This window comes from Leopardus geoffroyi, chromosome B4, assembly GCF_018350155.1.
Source record: "Leopardus geoffroyi isolate Oge1 chromosome B4, O.geoffroyi_Oge1_pat1.0, whole genome shotgun sequence".
Lineage (NCBI taxonomy): Eukaryota > Metazoa > Chordata > Mammalia > Carnivora > Felidae > Leopardus > Leopardus geoffroyi.
Window position 1 is genome coordinate 857,462 of NC_059341.1, and position 19,625 is coordinate 877,086.

Sequence of the window (19,625 nt, forward strand, 5' to 3'; positions counted from 1 at the left end):
GCAGACTTGGCAGAAGAAATCAACAAATGTGAACAAGGGACAAACGGAATTATCTAAAGGAGCAAAAGAAAAAAGAGGAAATGAGTGGAGCCTAAAGGATTTATGAGACACCAACCAGAGGTCCAACACACGTACTGTGGGGGCCCCATGGTGGGGGCAGGAGAGGAAGGGCAAGAGAGCATTTGAAGGAACAGTGGCCAAAACTTCCCAAATTTGATGAAGTACAGGAATTTACAAATCCCAAATCTCAACAAACATAAAGCAGAATAAACCCAAAGAGACCCGTACCAAGACACATTACAATCACACTGTCAAAAAACAAAGAATCTTTAAAGCAGCAAGAAAAAACTCCTTGTCAAGTACAAGAGGTCCTCGATAAGAATGTTAAGCCAATTTAGCACGAGAAACCTTGCAGGAAGAAAGACAGTGGGTGATCAAGTGCGGACAGAAAACACTGTCCATTGAGAAGTCCTTATCCAGCAAAACTCCTCAAAACCGAAGAAGAAATTAAGACATTCCCAGATAAACAAAAGTTGAAGTAGTTTGTTCACAGCAGGTCTGCCCTGGAGGAAAAGGTAAAGGAGTCCTTCGGGCTGCAGGGAAAACAAAGGACACAGGAACTGGAGATTCTAGAAGATGCAGAGCTCTCTGGTGAAGGAGAAACAAGAACAGGCACAAGAACCAGGATCACTGCCATTCTGCCTTACAGCTTCACTTTTTATTTTCTTCAGGATTAAAACTATCAATCGATATTGTTGGGCATAGTGACAAAGATGAAATGTGTGATACCAGTAACATAAGGGAGGGAGAGAACTTGACAGAAGTAGTTTCTGTGTGCTATTGAGGTTAAGGAGAAACCAATTTAAACTAGACAGTTGTAACTTTTGATGTTATATGTAATCCCTATGGTAAGCAGAGAGATATATAGATGATACATATAAAGGTAAGTTTGTGGGGCGCCTGGGTGGCGCAGTCGGTTAGGCGTCCGACTTCAGCCAGGTCACGATCTCGCGGTCCGTGAGTTCAAGCCCCGCGTCAGGCTCTGGGCTGATGGCTCAGAGCCTGTTTCCGATTCTGTGTCTCCCTCTCTCTCTGCCCCTCCCCCGTTCATGCTCTGTCTCTCTCTGTCCCAAAAATGAATAAACGTTGAAAAAAAAATAAAAATAAAATAAAATAAAAAAATAAAGGTAAGTTTGTAGAATGACTAAACTGTCAATTATGCCATGTTGATGCTAATGAAACTTTTCAATTTAAGTAAAGTATGCCTTGCAAAGTATCAATGAAGTACATTACACAGTTCATGTCCTTATGTGTCTTAAAACTCCCAAGAGAAAACACATTAAAAAAATTTTTTTAATAACATGAAGAATAACTTCTTAAAATATAATCAAATACATAAGTAATACAGATGATTAGAAAAGGATGAATCAATGAAGAGAAAAGTTATAGCCAAGAATGCCCTTGTAGGACATAAAAACCATCAGGATAGGCAAAAATTATGGGGGGGGGGGGGGGAGGGAGGACTGGATTTGACTCTATTACAAACAATAATTTGGTTACTTTTCAACTATATACCCTTAATCCATATTTACACTACTTTTTAAGTTTATTCATTTATTTTTGAGAACAGGGGAGGATCATGAGAAGGGGAGAGAGAATCCCCATGAAGCGGACTCCATGCTCAGTGCACAGTCCAACTTGGGGCTCGATCTCATGAACCATGAGATCATGACCTGAGCTGAAATCAAGAGTTGGACACTCAACCAACTGAGCCACCTGAGCCTCCTCATATTTACAATAGTTTTAACAGTCTTTTCTATATAATAAACTTATAAAATAAAACATCTATTTGTCTACTTCAAATTACATCTCAGGCTCTAACCTCTCTACTGAGGTCCACCTGGCCCCACCTGCCCACTTCACTGCTTGCTTTAATTTCTAACAAGAGGATTTGCTCTCCACAAACCTTTACTTCTCCAGTTTTTTCCATCTCAAAAGAAATGAAAATGCCATCCATCAAGTTGCTCAACGACCCCTGGTTTATCTTTTCCTCACCCCAACCTCTACATCCAATCATAACTTGAACCCACTTCCAAAATAAATTTGAAATCCACTCCTTCCTAGTCTGACCCACCACCATCACTTATAAACTTTCATTCCTTAGTAGTTTATTTGCTTTCTTTGCTTCCATGCTGGACTCACTGCAACCCATAATATATAAAAATGTAATGAGGCCAAAATAATCTTCCTAAAAGGTAAATCACACTATTCCCCACCTAAAATCCTCCATTTTTATTCCAAGTAATTTCATCCACTCAAAAACAATGCAAATTGTGCCACATGGCAAAGAGACGGATTTGGTCTGGGGTATTATTTTCCATTTGTTTCTCTTTTTCAATGAGATAACCGATGCCAAAGAGGAAGTATCTTTGGATTTGGACTCTGAAGCCAGTTGCCTGGGTTCAAATCATGGTTCTGCCACACTGCAGTTGAGAAATCTTGAGGAAATGACTTAAGCCTCTTTGGGTCTCAGCTTCCTTTTGTCAAAGATCAATTTCTGATGCTCGCTGATTAGCTAGGGCTGTAGTAAATAGTTACTTCTCAGTAAGGTTTTATTTTGGGGGGGAGGAGGAGGAAGGAGCTGTATAATAAATACGATTAGTATTACCACCGGCTAAACGCAAAGCTGCTCCTGAACTGTTCAGACATTTATCTGGGCATCGCTACGGCAATTCTCCTACTCACACCAACTCGGGGGAAAGACTGAACCTTCCAGAGACTGTGACACATGCTCACTCAGCAATCGAATGACTGCAGACTACTGAGCATCAACATCTGCAGCCACTAAACCCGCCACCGCACGCACACACTCAGGTGCACCATGAAGAATGGCAGCCAGAAAGCTTTCAGAGCAATGCCATCTAGAGTAACGGGAAAGAAGTAACCGTACAAATGCCGCAGAAACCAAATGGCTAAAGGAAGAATGGCACCGTAATGTAAAGAAAATATACAACACCGGGTACAAAGAGACACACAGATGAAATCATGCCCTGTGGGAAAATGGGTGAAATTGATGTATGCTGATTACAGCTACATAAAAATGTGTGCACTCTTTTATTTTCTGTAAAGACGCTCAAGCTTGTTATAAATAAAGCTTTATTAAAGGACACACATGCTGTAAGCCCAGATGTCCCTTATGGCACCTTCCGGCTCCAGTATTTAAGGATTCTGTTATGACACGAAAAAGACAGGATAAGTAGGCAGAGAGGGAAAGATGAGGACCTGAGGTCCCTGGATGGGGACACACCTTTCTTGGAACAATGGTGGGAGTGTCTGACTAGGGCCAACCCTGTCAGGCAAAAGGTCCCTCTTCAGGGTGTAACAGACACCACCACCACCACCTCAGGGTCCCCTCAGGAATTTGACAATCAAAATGCCGAACTCAAAAAAGTGGGTCATAAAACTTATGTTATATAGGGGAAGCATGACCCGCCTGACTCCTCACTCAACTGCATCGAGACCATCGGAAGGGACAACCCAGCACCTAGATCTGCCAAGCCAATAAGGATGGGACCTGAGAAGGAACAAGGGGGAAGGGAAGGGAGACCAGAACCTTCTAAAACGAGGACCCTTGCCTAGAGTCAAGGGCATTTGGAAAAGCCCCCTCTCCGTAAAGAGAGCTTTCCTACTATTCTTCCTTTCCGATCTTCTACTCTAATAAACTTGGGCCTGCTGCTCGTTTTGCGTCCACCTCTTCATTCCTCAAAGTGGCGAGACAATGAATCCCAGGTATTGCGGTAAAAAATCCTGCCACACTGTGAACACCTTAGTGTGCAACACCCTGTTAACACTGGTAAACAACATACCCACTTTACAAAACCTCACATCAGACACCAGGGGTCCTGAATACTAATCAGGGCTGGACCAAGAACTTGCCACATGTCTTTATAAGGCGTTAACTCTTAAAAATGACAAAGAACATAAGTGAAGCAGTACTAGCTGCAAATTATTTCTGCACAGAAATGAAATGCTGAGTTCTGGCTCAAGTGTTTCCATTCTCTTCTAGATAGGTCTTGTCTCAATACTTACCAACCAAGTGAAAAAACAGGCAAAAAAACCTCAGAAGCCAAAATCTAATTTTTAGCCCTGCAATACGTTTTAAAAAGATATCTATCTGAATATTATGTTGGACTGTAAATCAACCATGGGAAGGAGGGAGATTAGTTCTAAAAAAAAAATTTTTTTAATGATTTCTGTATAATTTCCCTTAGACAACTAAAGGTCTTAAATTTAGAATTTAAATTACTTAAAACATCATAGAATTCATTTAAAACATCAATACAATATACGAAAAAACTCTATATTTCATAACAATGAAATAATATTTTGGAGGGTATCTTTCATTTTTAAAAATTCTACCTTATTAAAAGTAGATCAGCAATCCAGTCTCCTTCAATTTCTACATGAACTGCTTACAGTTTGGGGAAATAAATGAAGTTTACTATAAAGTTTATAACATCACTTTAAAAGTTTTCCTTTTCTTTTTTAAATTGTGCCTGGTTTGTAAGATCACTTGGAAGACTGCCAAGCTAAGTGTAGCATGGCTCCAAACACACCTGACACAGGCACAGGAGGTTAAAACAAGATTTAAAAACCAATGGATCTCCATTTCCTTATTCTTTCATTAACCACAACTAAAATGTGAAACCAATTTTCTTAGTAAAAGCTTACTGTAACTTGTGTACTTTAAAAAACACAGGTTTCAAAATGTAGAGCTAATCATATACATTCAGCAGATTATCAGTGAACACGAAAAACAATGTGATGAGTCTCTGACACTCAATGAACACAGGGCACACTGCGTCTAGAACTATACACACAGCACACACACACACACACACACAAGCCAGATGAGGATGTACGGTACTGAACACTTCCAACCCATGTGGGTCTCTCCCCCACTTCATCCCCCTTTCTTGGGAAACATCAACGTTTTCTAATTCTGTTACAATAAATATTTGTTGTGAGGCAGTATCTGTGGGCCTCCACAGTGACCGATCTCAGAACTGAATTACCTGACTCAAAGCTGGGATGGAGCTGGTCTGAGAAGTGGTTTGAGATATGGGACCATTCATCTGTAAAATTGAAAACAGCAAACACACCATCATTACGATATAAAGCAGCATTTTCAAACCACAGTGATTTAGCAAAAACAAAACCCACTGAGGAAAACACATTTTTACATGACAAAGAAATTCAGTGAGCTATTCAGAAAGAGGTAGGAGCCTTGAAACTTAAAATATCTTAAAATTCTGCCTGACCACCGTAATTAAAATTCCTTATAACTTCAGTGGGGAAAACTAAGAAAAATCTGTTTTTTGCTTGACATGATAAAATCTTAAAATAAACAAAAGCAATCAAAATAAAAAATTTATAATTAATTCTTTAAATACATTCTTTAAATTAATTCTTTACATACATACCAGTACAACAGGTACAATGTTATTAAAGTATTTATAAATCACTGCATTTTTCTTAGGAATTTAAAATCCAAAAGCTCTAAGTGTCTAAAGCTATTTGTTTTCTCTATCACCTAAGTACTTACAGCTTCCTCTACTAAGCTACCCATAAACTGATTCAGAATATAACTCCTATATTTAGCTTATAAGATATGCCAGAGTTACTACTTTGATTTACTTCTGAAATCCAAAGGAGCATCTGTTATCAGAAGAAGAGAGGAAGGCATCAGGCCAATTCTGGCCTCGACCCGCACTCACCAGATGAGCGCTGTCTTTCCCTTCCTGGACTCGCTGGCCCTGCGGTTCAGCCACGACCTTAGTGTCCTGATCAGAAGTCATGAGCTGTTTACTTGGTGGCCGCACTGGGAGAAGCTGAGTGGCCAGCGAAGGATGCTGTGGAACGACAAAGACAGCACATCAGTAACTGGAAGTACGGAACACCAGGGGTTCTTACAATTAAGTGACTAGGAAGTCTGCAAACCCTCAGGTTTTCGTGTGCTTATCCCTCTGGAGTCTCAGCAGTTCAAAGAAATCTGCCGGCGATTTACACCTTTGTACTAAGCCAAGAATATACCAAGACGAGAAATCATGTGCTAACACATACAAACCCACTGACGCCCACAAAACCATTTTTTTAAAAACGGAAAATTACAAAACTAACAGAACTCCCATTTGTGATCTGATGAATCCCAAATTTATATGTACATATCATTTTTGACTAGCACCATCAATTTCATTTTCTTCCAGGACAACAGTTAGCAAGAACTGAACAGTAAGTAGTTGAAAAGGAATCCCACACCAACGGAAAAGCACCTCCAGACGGCAGGACCAGAGTTGTGAAGCTAGCAGCCTTTCCGGCTCAGCTCAACAGCTAGACCCTGAACTTCAAACAACGTATCTCCTTTGATGTTCCCGAACAGCGTACACAGTAACTCTGGTCCATGAGGCGGGACCACGATACCCATGATTTCATCAGATCAGTCTGAGAACCAGGGTTCCCAGACAGCCAGGCCTGACCTCCACCGTCTCACAGCACCCCAAGGACTGGATTTAATCCCCGTATCTCTCAGGCACTTCTGAAAACACAGCATCCACATGTCAGATACAGAGACTTAAAAGCTAGCTATCGGTCTCACGAGGTGACCATGCAGGTTTTTGGTTTCCATGATGGCGATGGCGCTCCCTTCTCTCGATAACCAGCTTATGAACTTCTCAAAACGCTTGTTATAATGAAACAATCTGATGATCAAAGGCGATCTCATGCACTGGTCAACTCTATCATCAGAAGCACAAAATCACTTCCGTGCTATTAGGCAGGTTTGGCAGTACCAACTACTCAAAGAGAAGAAGAAATGCTTGGGACAAATCCATTTCAAAAAGGTCAGTATTTTCCAAAATACAGGATGAATGACAAACAATGAAGTGTAATAGTTTGTAATACTTGTGAAACTGTAATAGAAACTACATTGACTCTCACGAAACATCAAATCCAAAAAATAAAGACACAGAACGGTAACCAGACTGACAAGTCACAGAAAGTACTGTAGATGCTTTACCATATTAACTGCTGGATTTCTAAGATTCTTAAAGAAAAAATGTTTGGTTAAAAACAAGGTAAGATAGATAAATGGGGGGGGGGGGGGGAATTCAATTACAAAGAATCCTTTATTACATCTACTACCTCCATTTTTTTTTCCAGTCAGAAATATGTGCCTCCCGGTCCAGTGTGCCCATGCATGCTGGCAATGCTCCACCACAAAAAGAAAGAAAGGAAGTCGTGGCAGTGTCCTGGGACGACAGCACGGCAGGCCCGGTCTGTCCCAGGTGCCCCAGCCACGAACCAGTGATCCTGATGCCACACCAGTCCACCTCTTCATTACCGACCCAGCCAGCACACACGGCTTTCCTCAGGCCCTACACCCGGAAACAGGGGTTCCTGTGTGGGCAGCACAGAAGGCACACAGCATTACAACCAGACTTGGTCGAATGTTTCAATCCAGAAGACGGTTTGGCAGGGCAGCACTGATGACAGCTCCAGCAGAGAACAAGCCTCCCAGGCACCCATTGTGAGACGACAGCCGTCCTGAGGCCTCAATGACTGCCTCCAGAAATGGCCAGAATGCAGGTCTCGGGGCTGGACTAGAAGGCTGGGGACAGGGTGGGGGAAGGTGCCACCAAAGCAAAGCCTGTGCTGGCCCCAGACCTAGCAGTCTGAAGTGGTGACAGTGTCCAGAGGCAGCCTTCACAACGGCCTTCCAGAGCCAAACAAAAGGAGTGATTTCCTTGGTTCGATTTCACCTGTCGCCGTGGAAAAGCAGAAAGACGACACCAAAGGGCCCTTCCTCCTATCTCGTGGTCTCTATGCTAGCCGGACATTCTAAATTTCATCTGTCAAGGCTACACCTGGAAATTTTATCAATCTTATTAAACACTTGGGACGGTACGGTCCTCTCAGATCTATTTCTAAAGAATCCTTTTCCCATATACCAGAAATGTCTGTTTCATAATTAAACATTTGTTAAGGGCTCCGGGGTCCCATCCAGGACCCCACATCGCATTTAGGTGTGACTTCTCGTCTCCTCCACACTGTGACAACTCCTCAGCCTCTCCTCATCTTTCCTCTTCACTTTCCAAGTGTGAAGGGCTCTCACGGCCACACACAGACAACGTGTGGAGCAAAAAGAATGAACGAGTAACAAACACGTTGGGATCCACGACACTTCAAAATACCACCACGCTGGTCACCTGCGGAGACTGTCAGGATTCCAACTCATTCTTCTGAAGATTCCTAAAGGCAAACAACCGTCAGCCCGCCTTCCTTGGAGGATGGCAGCGGCATAACCGAAGAGCTGAGCGGGGCGAGCTGCTCTCTACGCAGGAAGCACCACTAATAAGCGGGGACGACTGAAGTAGAAAATCACAATAATGCAACATCTAATGAAATAACGAAGGCAATTACCATCGACGTCTGCTGAAATCGGGCAGAGAGCTGACAGGAAACTTTATAATGGCTAGATCGGATGGACACTGAAGCCACTTTTCAATCTCATGACTGAAAGCGTAACAACCAGCTGTTACACTCTTCTTGGTGTGAGCAAAGAGCACCGTTTATGAAGTATTCTTGCCAAAAAAAGAACCTTTAGTTAATCAAACCTCTATCTGACTCCCAATTTAAAGGAAATTCTGGGGCAATACACGTTAAATAACACCAACACAAAGCCATTAGCTAAATCTAAAATGTGGGGTATTCTAGAAGACACATGACCTCATTTCTGCACGAAATCTAAGACATGAAAAAATGGAAGAGATTTTTATTGCTACAAAATACAAAAGCTTTAACCAAAATAACCTTATGTGAGAACTGTAACGAGACTGAAATAAATTAACTCTAGAATGACATTTTTGACAGGAAAAATTGAATGTTGCCTAGGTAATAAAGGATATTATAGAATGATTATTAATTCTGTTGAGTGCAATCCAGGTGGTGTGGCTGTGGAAAAGTCTTACCTGTGAGATATACAAACTAAAAGACTATGGGTACAATTATATATCCGGAATTTGCCTTAAAATGTGCTAAAAACTGTTTTGGTAAATTTAAGAGACAACACAAAACAAAAATGCAAGAATGCAGCAAGTGGCTAACAGCTAGAACTGGATGACGGGTGCACTAAGGACTGCTATAGCGCCTGCCCTCTCCACTTCCGTGGTTAAAGTATTCTGTAATGAAAAGTAAAAAGAAAAATCTAATTAGGACATAGTTACCAATATCCATCTGAAACTTCACACACTTACTGTTGTTTAAAATCTGCACTGATACAAAAATATGTAAACTATCTCATGAACAATGTTTAGCTTTAGCAAAAAAAATAAAAATAAAAAATAACGAAAAATACAGAAAAGCAGAAACTAACACAACATATTTCAACTATTTAAAAGATTCAGAGATTACCTTAGGTTAAATAAGCAGGATATGAGACTGTGGACAGTATAATTACAAGTATATTTTAAAAATTCACACAGCTGACTTTGTGAATATTTAAAAGTAATACACTAGATGACTAACAATGTATGACCAAGAGTTAAAACACCAGGATAGTGTCTTACGTTGTTTCATTTCTGTAGTCTCAATTTTCCAAATACCTTATTGTTTTATAATCACACATGCTTAATGAAACTCATCCAGCTTGCTGGTGCTGTGTTTACCAAGCAAGCATCGAACAGTTCAGAGCCCCCCATGCGGTACCTTTCCAACAACAGAAGTACTGATTGGCAGGAAAAGCAACCAGGACCCTTCCCAGTGGGTTGTCAATACAGATTAATAAAAATGCCAATCAGCTGTCACACCATTTTTTTGTGAAAATTCACAACTCAGTCTTGTTCTCTAAGACAGGGGGTCTCAGAGGGTGGCCTGTGCCTGTCAGGGGTCCCAGAGACCTTCCCAGGGGCCCTCAGATCATACCAACTGTCACAACAACTCCAAGATGCCGTTTGCCTTTGTCTGCTCGCAAACTGCCGTGGAGTTCTGGTGTGGTTACAAAGGAGAAGAGTCAAGGTTATGTGAAGGGACTGTTAACACACTCCTCACTGTTCCAGCTATTCATCTGTGTGAGGTCAGATTTCCTTCTCATCCTTCAACCAAAATAACAGATCACCAACAGATCAAATGCAGAAATACAGAAGAAGCAACCTGATATTCTATTAAATTAGACACTGAAGAGATTTATAAAAATACAAAACAATGCCATTCTCCTCATTAAATTATTTTTTTTTGTTTTGGAATAGATTGCTACCTTTTCATAAGCAATGATATTTATTTTACATGTAATGGCTTTGCTATTATTGTTAAAGAAAAACTTTTTAAATCTGAGTCGTAATTTTTAATGCAAATATACAGATAAGCCCCATAAACAAAAGTTCTTCAAGATCTTCAATAATATTTAGAAGTGTAAAAAGGTCCCAAGACCAAAATGTTTGAGAACCACTGATATAAGGCAAAAGGAGCGCTATGTACAGATGCCTGGTTTCCATGGGCAGGAGACAGCCTGTGTTCACGGACCGGAAGCCATGGTATTCCTAGGATGGCAACACTGCACATCTACAGAATCCATGCAATCCCTATCAAAATCCCACCTGCCTTTTTTGCAAAAATTGATGAGATGATCCTAAAATTCCTATGGAAATACAAGGGACCCAGAGTAGCCAAATCATCTTGAAAAGAACAAGCTGGAAGACTCACACTTCCTGATTTCAAAACTTACCACAAAACTTCAGCAGTTAAGACAGTGTGGTATTGACATAAGGAGAGACATACAGAACAAAAGAACTTAAAGAGTCCAGAAATAAACTCTCACATTTATGGCCAGTGAATTTTCACAAGGGTGCCAAGACCATTCAATGGGGGAAAGAAAATCCTTTTCAACACGTGGTGCTGGGACAACTGGATATTCACACGCAAAAGAATGGAGTGGGGCCCTTATCTCACTCTCTCTATAAAAACTAATTCCAAATGAATCAAACACCTAAATATGGGGCACCTGGCTGGCTCAGTTGGAGGAGCATCCGACTGTTGCTCTCAGGGTTATGAGCTTGAGCCCCACATTATGCATAGATATTCCTTAAAAATAAATTAAAACAAAAACAAAACCTAGGGGCACCCGGGGGGCTTAGTTGGATGAGTATCTCACTCTTGATTTTGGCTGAGGTCATGATCAGAGTCATGGGATCGAGTCCTCTGTCGGGCCCCGTGCTGAATATGGAGCCTGCTTCAGAGCCGCACTCTCGCTCTACGGGGTGCCCAGGTGGCTCAATCAGTTAAGTGTCCAACTTCGGCTCAGGTCATGATCTCGTGGTTCATGAGTTTGAGACCCACATTGGGCTTTCTGCTTTCAGCACAGAGCCTGCTTTGGATCCTCTGTCCTCCCCACTTTCTCTGCCCCTCCTCTGCCCTTTTTTTTTTGTCTCAAAAAATAAACTTAAAAAAAGAAAAAAAAAAAAGAGTCTCTCTCTCTTTGCCCCTTCCCTGCTCACGTACTCTCTAAAATAAAAAACAAAACTACACTCAACTAAACTAAATGTAAGAGCTAGAATTATAAACTCAGAAGAAACCACAGGAGTAAATCATCTTAAGCCTGGATCAGGCAATGCCTGCTTACATAGGACACCAAAGCACAAGCAAAAGAATTAAAAATAAATTGGTCTTCATCAAAATTAAAAACTTTTGTGCTTCAAAGCACACCACTACCAAATTGAAAAGACAGCCCACAGAATAGTTGAAAATATTTGCAAATTATATCTCATAAGGGATATGTGTATATACACAGAAAAAGAAAGAGAAGAATGTGTTCCTAAAACTCAATTATGAGAGACAAATAAGTAAAAAATGGGTAGAGTATGAACTGACATTTTCCCAAAGACATACAAATGGCCGATAAGTACATGAAAAGATGCTCGACATCATTAGTCATTAGGAAATGCAAATCAAAATACAAAATACCACTTCAAACTCATTGGAATGGCTATAATCAAAAAGACAAGTAACAAGTGTTGGCAAGGATGTGGAGAACTGGAATCTTAATACAATGCTGGCGGGAATGTAAAATGGCACAGCCACTTTGGCAAACATTTGGATGTTAAACACAAGGACATCACATAAGCCAGCATTCCCACACCTAGGTATATCCCCAAGAGAACTGAAAGCATTTATCACCCCCAAAAATTGTACGTGAATATTCAAATAGCGGAATAGCCAAAAGGTGGAAATAACCCAAGGAATAAACTGGAAGAGGTTAAGAACTTTATTTTCATACATGTGCTTGGCATACCTCAGTGGATTTGCAAATAACAATGACACAATCATAGTTTGAGAATTTGATAATTTCTACAACAATCAAAATAAAGATAGAGACCTGGAGACTTCCTGACTCCAGAACAACATGAACATTTTTTTTCTTGGTTACAAAAGGGTAGTGTGTAAACATAGATGATTTGTCTGTGAATCAGAAATCCAAAAAGGGAATGAATTAGTATTTGGATCTGTGTCATGCAACGGTTAGTCTAAATGCTTCACAAAGTCACTCAATCAACCTCAATTTTCTTAGCTCTCATGCCCACTTAGCAGCCTGGGAAAATGAGCTCAGACATGACTCAGTCAAGGTCACCAAGCTAGTTGAGTCCAGTGAGCTAGTCCATATACACACACATAATTTCTGCTATTCAAATCTACGTGCCAGTACGGAAATTCCGCGGTGCAGACAGCTCGCCCTGTCAATCCATGCCAATGGGCGCCCCCACTGTGACAGGACCTCAAAGTACCTGCAGCTTCCTTCATTGGTCTTCATTCCTTCTCCCCTCTTCTATGGTGACCTTCATATTGCCCAGTGCACACATAATGATTTTAATATTTAAAATAAGCACTTTTTAAGAAACCAACATAGTGCCCAAATATAAGCCAAATTTAACTTCATCTTTTTATACAATAAAACCAGTGATCTGATTCAATGCCAAGAAAAAAAAAACAAAACAAAACTGGCTGCGTTGAGAGATGATATGTTGCATCTTACTGGGGAATTTTCAAGCATATAGTTTTTTGTTTTTTGTTTTTTTGCTTTATGAGTTGGCCTTGAAATGTACACATTTCATAGGAGAGGAGATTCTCCTATATGGGGGCCACAGAGGAGACAGCTTTTTTCAATCTAAAAACATTGTTCTGAAATAAGGAAGTCTCCAGTTCTACAAACCACTCTCCATTCTCCATATTCACCCAGCCATTCAATACTTCCCTGTCTTTCTTTGCACCATTTCTCTTCTCCTCGCCTGGGATCCTCCTCCCTCATTGAAGGCCTCCTTCTCTTTCCTCTCTCATTCCTTCTTCATGTACCCACAGCCTTATGTTCTTTACAGCATTCACCACACCTGTGGTTCTCTCCTACCATCCCGAGTCTCTTTTAGGAATCCACATTTTTCATATATATCCCACCAGTGATACGTTACAACTTTACCCCCAAGGGCTTACAATTTACCTCCAAGAGCTTCCTATTGTCAGTAACACTCAAGTACAGATGGTTTGGCTGCAGTGTTGCATCAACACTCTATTTCTATATTTGCATCCACAAAATGAGAGAGGAGTCAAGTTTGCTAAGTTTTCTTCTAACTCCTCTGGTCTGTGGCTGAGAGCAAGCAGTCCAGGGACAGTACAAGATGCTACGACACAGACATGTGTTCTGAGAACTCCCGCGTAACTGTTTGGATTATTTTTCAAAAAACAGTGACTGAATATTCAACTGGATAAGTAAACAGTTTTATCCAAATATGGAAAATGGGCTGTTGAGAACCTTAGAGACTGCCCTAATTAAGTACTATATGATCCCTTTGAGAATCAATTAGAAAAGCCAGAATTTGTTACTTTCAATGTCTAGACATACTATGTTGAAAGACAGTTTACCTATCAGACCTCTGAAACTAAATAAACTCAGTGGAAAAAACAGAAATGGTCAAAGAAGCTAAATCAAATCATTAAAGCACCATCACAGTGTTTTGGGATTTGGAAGGACATTTGTTAATAATAGTAACTTTCTTTTAGGGACTCAGTATGCACACCTCTAAATAGAGGTGTAAGAAAATGAAATACCATGATAGGAATTACAGTTCCTCATTCACTCGGCTTGTGCTGCAGGCTGCATTACTGTGTTTATCTCACAGCTGTCAGCATCGCTGTGTACGTAATATTTAAACTATATGTTCCTGTCTCAGGGAAGAATAATTTGTGAGCAGCTCAGAGCACATTAGTCTATGTACCTACCACAGCATAGATCTCCAGAGATCATATACTCGACTGAACCTTAGGCTTGAAGGTGGGAACATTTATAGAGCAGCAGAACCCTGCTTCCAGGAGAGCAGTTACTCTTTGTTTTTTCCAGATTCAGTATCTACAAGATAGTTTTCCCACAGTAACTGTGGCACTCAAAGACACGGACAAATGAAAGAAAGGAATCTAGCTTTAGTAGAGTAGTTGCTTAATTACACATTTAAACTGGCACCCAGTAGGGAAACAGTCCTAAACAGATGCTGCCAGTAAGCTTCAAGATCAATTTTTTAAATTTCCTTTTGCACGTGCACACCTGCGCTTCTACTGAGAGAGACAGCAATGGGGAAGGTGACTCATTTTTTTACACTTCCATCTGATTCTGCTCAAGGGGCAGAAAATCAGACACAAGGCACACTTATTTCTTACCCAGACAGGATCGGAAAAGCATCTACATAAGAAGTATACCCCAAAAGTTACATTTAAATTTTTTCCCACTAAGTGCTTTTAACTTAGAACTTATTTAGTAATTCCACACACACAATGAAAAAGGTCCCTTCCAGCTTTAAGACTTATGGAATGGAATGTTATCTCGCCCTGGAGAGGGCAATTATTTGAAAAGATCATTTTAGCTAAAATTTTCATTAAAATACAATACAAAACAAAGAGAGAGTTTAGGTCATCTCATTAACCCTCTGGTTAAAACATTAAATCTCGGGGCACCTGGGTGGCGCAGTCGGTTAAGCGTCCGACTTCAGCCAGGTCACGATCTCGCGGTCCGTGAATTTGAGCCCCGCGTCGGGCTCTGGGCTGATGGCTCAGAGCCTGGAGCCTGTTTCCGATTCTGTGTCTCCCTCTCTCTCTGCCCCTCCCCTGTTCATGCTCTGTCTCTCTCTGTCCCAAAAATAAATAAACGTTGAAAAAAAAAAAATTAAAAAACAAAACAAAACAAAAAAAAAACATTAAATCTCTGCAAACTCCAAGCAGTCCAACACTTGGTGATAAGGAAGCCTAAATACTATTTGAAACAACTGAAACAATATGAAGATTTAAAGATCGCATCTTCTCACTCTGCTCGTGACTGGAACGGTCATTTTACAAAGGAGGGTGCAAAGCCCAGGCAGGCAGTCATACCCTTAGAGGCAGGGCCCGGCTGCCCTCAAAGTGTGACCTCTTCCTCGGACCAGGAGTCACTCCTCTTCCGGTGGAGGAACATCTCCTCAGGCAGTTACATGCCCCCCCCCCCAATCTGAGATGAGATGGGAAGGGTGCCCACCACATGGGGCATATCCTTCCAGGGCGCAAGCTCAACTAATCCACACACCTGCCTAAACGCTACCAGAAACCTCCACACCAAAGCCGCTGCCTCCACAAGACAGGATGCAACCTATTTCATGTAACCTAAAATGGAAGGAGCGAAATATAAGAAATATTTTTCACAAAGATACTCCATTCCAGAGTTGAAAAGCAAGTTGTTCTGAGTGCAGCCTGTTTAGAATGTATTCTGACCTCCGCTTGTCTGTTATCAACATTTTCTCAGGTAGGAGCTGTTTCCCACGTTGCAAACCACAAGCCGCGGCCAGCCAGGGCTGCCGCAGTAGCTGGCCAGGCGGCCAGCCCACCCTCTTCCTGACTCGTTCGGGCCCCTCACTCCTTGGATCGGTACGCCCACCTACTGTGTGGCCTCTCCGAACGCCATCTCTTTTCTTAGCCACACATGAACCTCCTGGTAGCAAGTAAAACGTATCTGGAGTCCAGAGGAGGAAAAAACAGCTTACTGCTGGCAGTTCATTCTATGATCACCTTATGGACAAACAGCAGAACTGCTTCATTCAATATCTTTCAGAATTCATTTTTACCCTAGGAAACGGCATATATGTGGTTCTCCCTTTCTTTAGGACACAGTTTTGTTAGCTTCATTTAGAACATAGGATCCTTTTCTTGGGATTACCCACACTCTCCATAAAAATCTTCACTTTCTCTCATTTACAGCTGAACATAAAAAGCGCCGACGATCAAATGCAGTACCAGCATATACCTGCACCAAAGAAAAGTCAGACTCAGTATCATAAAAAAGTCTTTCAAGAGACCCAGAAGCCCTCTTCATAAACGAACTCTGGATAGTACATTGCTTCAAATCTTTTCAAAGGAAAAAGTCTCTATTTCACCTCAACCTTATCCGTCTTTCATTTCTTTAAAGACTGCTGATCACATTTTATTACTTTCCAATTTATAGTCCCATAACTACAGCTTTTCAACCGACAGCAGATGCTAGTTAAGTGAGATGGGGGGGGGGGGGTTGGTGAGCAACCTTAGAACTCAGCATTTCAGCAAATAACAGAATTCAGAGCTGGAAAGCGGCTCAGAGCTGACTTAATCCTGTGCTGCTCAGACTGCAGTATGCTTATTATTCCTAGGAGGGCGCCAAAGAATCAGAACTAGAGGTGATAAAATTGTCCAAAGTCCAGAACTATTTATATATATAAAGTGATTAAGTAAAAAATAAATAAATTTAATTAGTTTTAAAAAAAAAAACAACTGAGGCACCTGGGTGGCTCAGCTGGTTAAGCTTTGGACTCTTGATTTCAGCTCACGTCATGATTTCACAGTTTGTGAGATAGATCCCGGATGTTAGCACAGAGCCTGCTTGGGATTCTCTCTCTCCCTATTTGTCCTCTGCTCACTTGTGCACGCGTGCTATCTCAAAATAAATAAATAAACGTTAAAAAAATAAACATTAAAAACGAAACAACCAACACAACAAAAACCTGTACACCCGACACAGACAGAATATCTTCATTCTGTAACAGACACGTAGCTTTCAAGGGCATTAAATTAAAAGAAAAGCTTTGTCTTGGGAAAAGGTACTTCTGATCTGTGTCAATCAGCTAACCAATAAATCAAAACAAAGCAAGAACATCCTGAATGTGTAGTGTTTCTACAAACGAAGAATGAAATTCAGCACATCATGAAAACATTCCAAAGGGTCTGTAGGACTCTAAATCAGTAAAGAGCTGTTTGATCCAACAGATGGTAGTGATAAAGATGGCAACTTATCTTCCCCAAGTCCTCACTACAGCCCTATAGACATTCTCTAAAATCTTGTTATGTGAACAGGCAAGCCAGCTTCCTTAAAAATTAAAAGCCATTTAACAGCTTTATAAGTGGTGATAAAATACACCTTATTTCAAGACCTATATTAATGTGCATCCCTCCTTTCTTGAATTTAGTATTCCTAACAGATCTAGATTTCTTAGCACTTTGGTGACAGAGAGTGAAATATCCTGCAACAATTATAATCCTACACAAGCTCTTGAAAATCAGGGGTGCCTCAGTGGCTCAGTCGGTTAAGGGTCATCTCTTGATTCCAGCTCAGGTCATGATCTCACAGTTAGCAGGATCCGGCCCTGCATCAGGCTCTGCGATGACATCACGGAGCCTGCTTGGGATTCTGGATCTCCCTCTCTCTCTCTGCCCCACCCCTGTTTGCATATGCTAAATCAATCAATCAATCAATCAGTAAACTGAAAAAAAAAAACTTAAAAAGGAATTCGGACCTCACAAGTCAAAGCAAGGGACCCCAAATACAGCCTGAACATAACACAACTTAAAAAATCTTCACGAAAACAACTGACTTTTTGTCAGCAGTTTCCACCCAAAGAAGATCTGGAGAAGAAACATACTAACTAAGGGAGCGCTGGTCCTTTATCTGTGCTCGGGACCCTACATCCTCCTCTCTTCCTGCATCCTCCCTTCTTCCTCCAGCACTGTTCAAACACGCCTGGCCTAGGTGGTCTCCAAAGACAGAGCGCGCGCAAGGGAGGAAGAGCCGAAAGGTCAGAGAAGCAGGGACAGGGAAAGATAAAGACAGGGGGCCGGGGGCCTGTCCAAGCTTTGCGAAGCTCTCTAAGCTCTCCAAGCTCTGCGAAGATGGCCCATCACCTGCTTGCTGCTGAGGTCTGCCTGTGCTGGGCATTCTCCCTCCTCAGCCTCCGGGCAGCTGGATCATACTTGCCACTCTCAGCCTTTTTTCCCCCTCCCTTCTTACCCCCACGGATGCTCTTCCTCTGCACTAAGCGCAACACAAGCTCTGGCCCTGTGTGACCGGAAGTAGCCGTGAATTCAAGCAGGCGATTCTAAACACCAACATGTGAACCCTTCACCACTTTAACTCGTGTATGCTCCATGGCTTGGGCTTTCTCCTTAGACTGATTCAGTCCACCAGACCCTCTTTTCTTTCTATCTCACCAAAACCACATCCATAACGCATCACCAAGACTTTCCCTTTGTTTCTTTAAAGTACAACTTAGTTACAAAGTGTGAAAAGCACAGTCCTTCTAGAATATTCTCCAATTTTTATAGTGTCTTACCCATGTACCTAACAGTTTTCCTTGTGATTTGTTTTTATTGAGACACTCCAAAGTTTTCAAAGTCATGCGCCTGTGTTTCCACACTACTGTACCAGCCCATACTAGTTACGTCCTACAACTGCAGGAAGGAGCGGAGTGCCCTGAGCCCGCGTGGGAACACCCCGAGCTGGCTCCTGAAAGCACACCACCCAGCTGGTGGGGAGAGGAAGTGGGCAGCCCACGCCAGCCCCACAAGGCCCACAAATGACTCCAGGGGCTCCTCCCGCACCCCACGCCCAGGGGTGTTCTTCCACCTCTGTGAGTACTGCAGGCTGAAGGTCAGTGCAAGTGATCGGCTCCCCAAAATCCATCGTCTACAAAAATCCATTCCCACCACCCTTCTCCTGAAGACAAATAAAGCAAATCTGACAACCCCTCCATCTCAACGAAACACAGCATATCACCTACCCAGCTGCCCAAAGCAGAAACCTACCAATGCATTTTCAACCTCTTCTTCTCAAATTAGCCTGTATCTTCCCATCTCTATTACCGATAACCACCATCTCGGAACCAAATCACTACCTGACTTCTTACGCATCTCCAACCCCACCAATTCCTCACAGAATGACCTTCCTGAAACAGGAAACTATCTACTACCCTGCAGTTCACACCCCGAAGGCCTACGCTTGGCATTCTCTGTCTTCCCACTGCCTGGGTTGCAAACCCATTATGCCCAGCGGCGCAGCGTGTCAAGAGCACGCTGTCTCTCCCGTGCTGGGAGGGCAGGAACGCGTCTGTCTTCTCGGCCACTATATTCCTGACACAGTACCTATCAGAGTAAAACCTCAGGAAATACGTGCTTTAATCACACTGTGTCTTTCATGCAAAAAACACGCAGGAAGAAATTTTTGGTCTTTAAAACAATGATTCCAAGTAAAAGCCTCTGTTGCTGCAGAC

General features: G+C 41.8%; 1 protein-coding gene across 5 annotated transcripts in view; it reads right to left on the reverse strand.

Moving 5' to 3' along the window:
* LARP4B (La ribonucleoprotein 4B) overlaps nucleotides 1-19,625 on the reverse strand; it is a 92,736-nt gene that overhangs the window by 62,017 nt on the left and 11,094 nt on the right. For 3 of the 5 annotated variants that reach the window (XM_045465191.1, XM_045465190.1, XM_045465192.1), the window contains exons 2-3: nucleotides 5,778-5,912; nucleotides 5,076-5,135 (exon numbers count right to left, since the gene is read on the reverse strand). In XM_045465191.1, coding sequence (XP_045321147.1) covers nucleotides 5,076-5,135; nucleotides 5,778-5,858 — 141 coding nt within the window. In that variant the 5' untranslated portion in view covers nucleotides 5,859-5,912. Of the gene's footprint in view, nucleotides 1-5,075; nucleotides 5,136-5,777; nucleotides 5,913-19,625 lie in introns of those variants that run through there. The other 2 variants (XM_045465188.1, XM_045465189.1) reach the window with 1 other exon arrangement.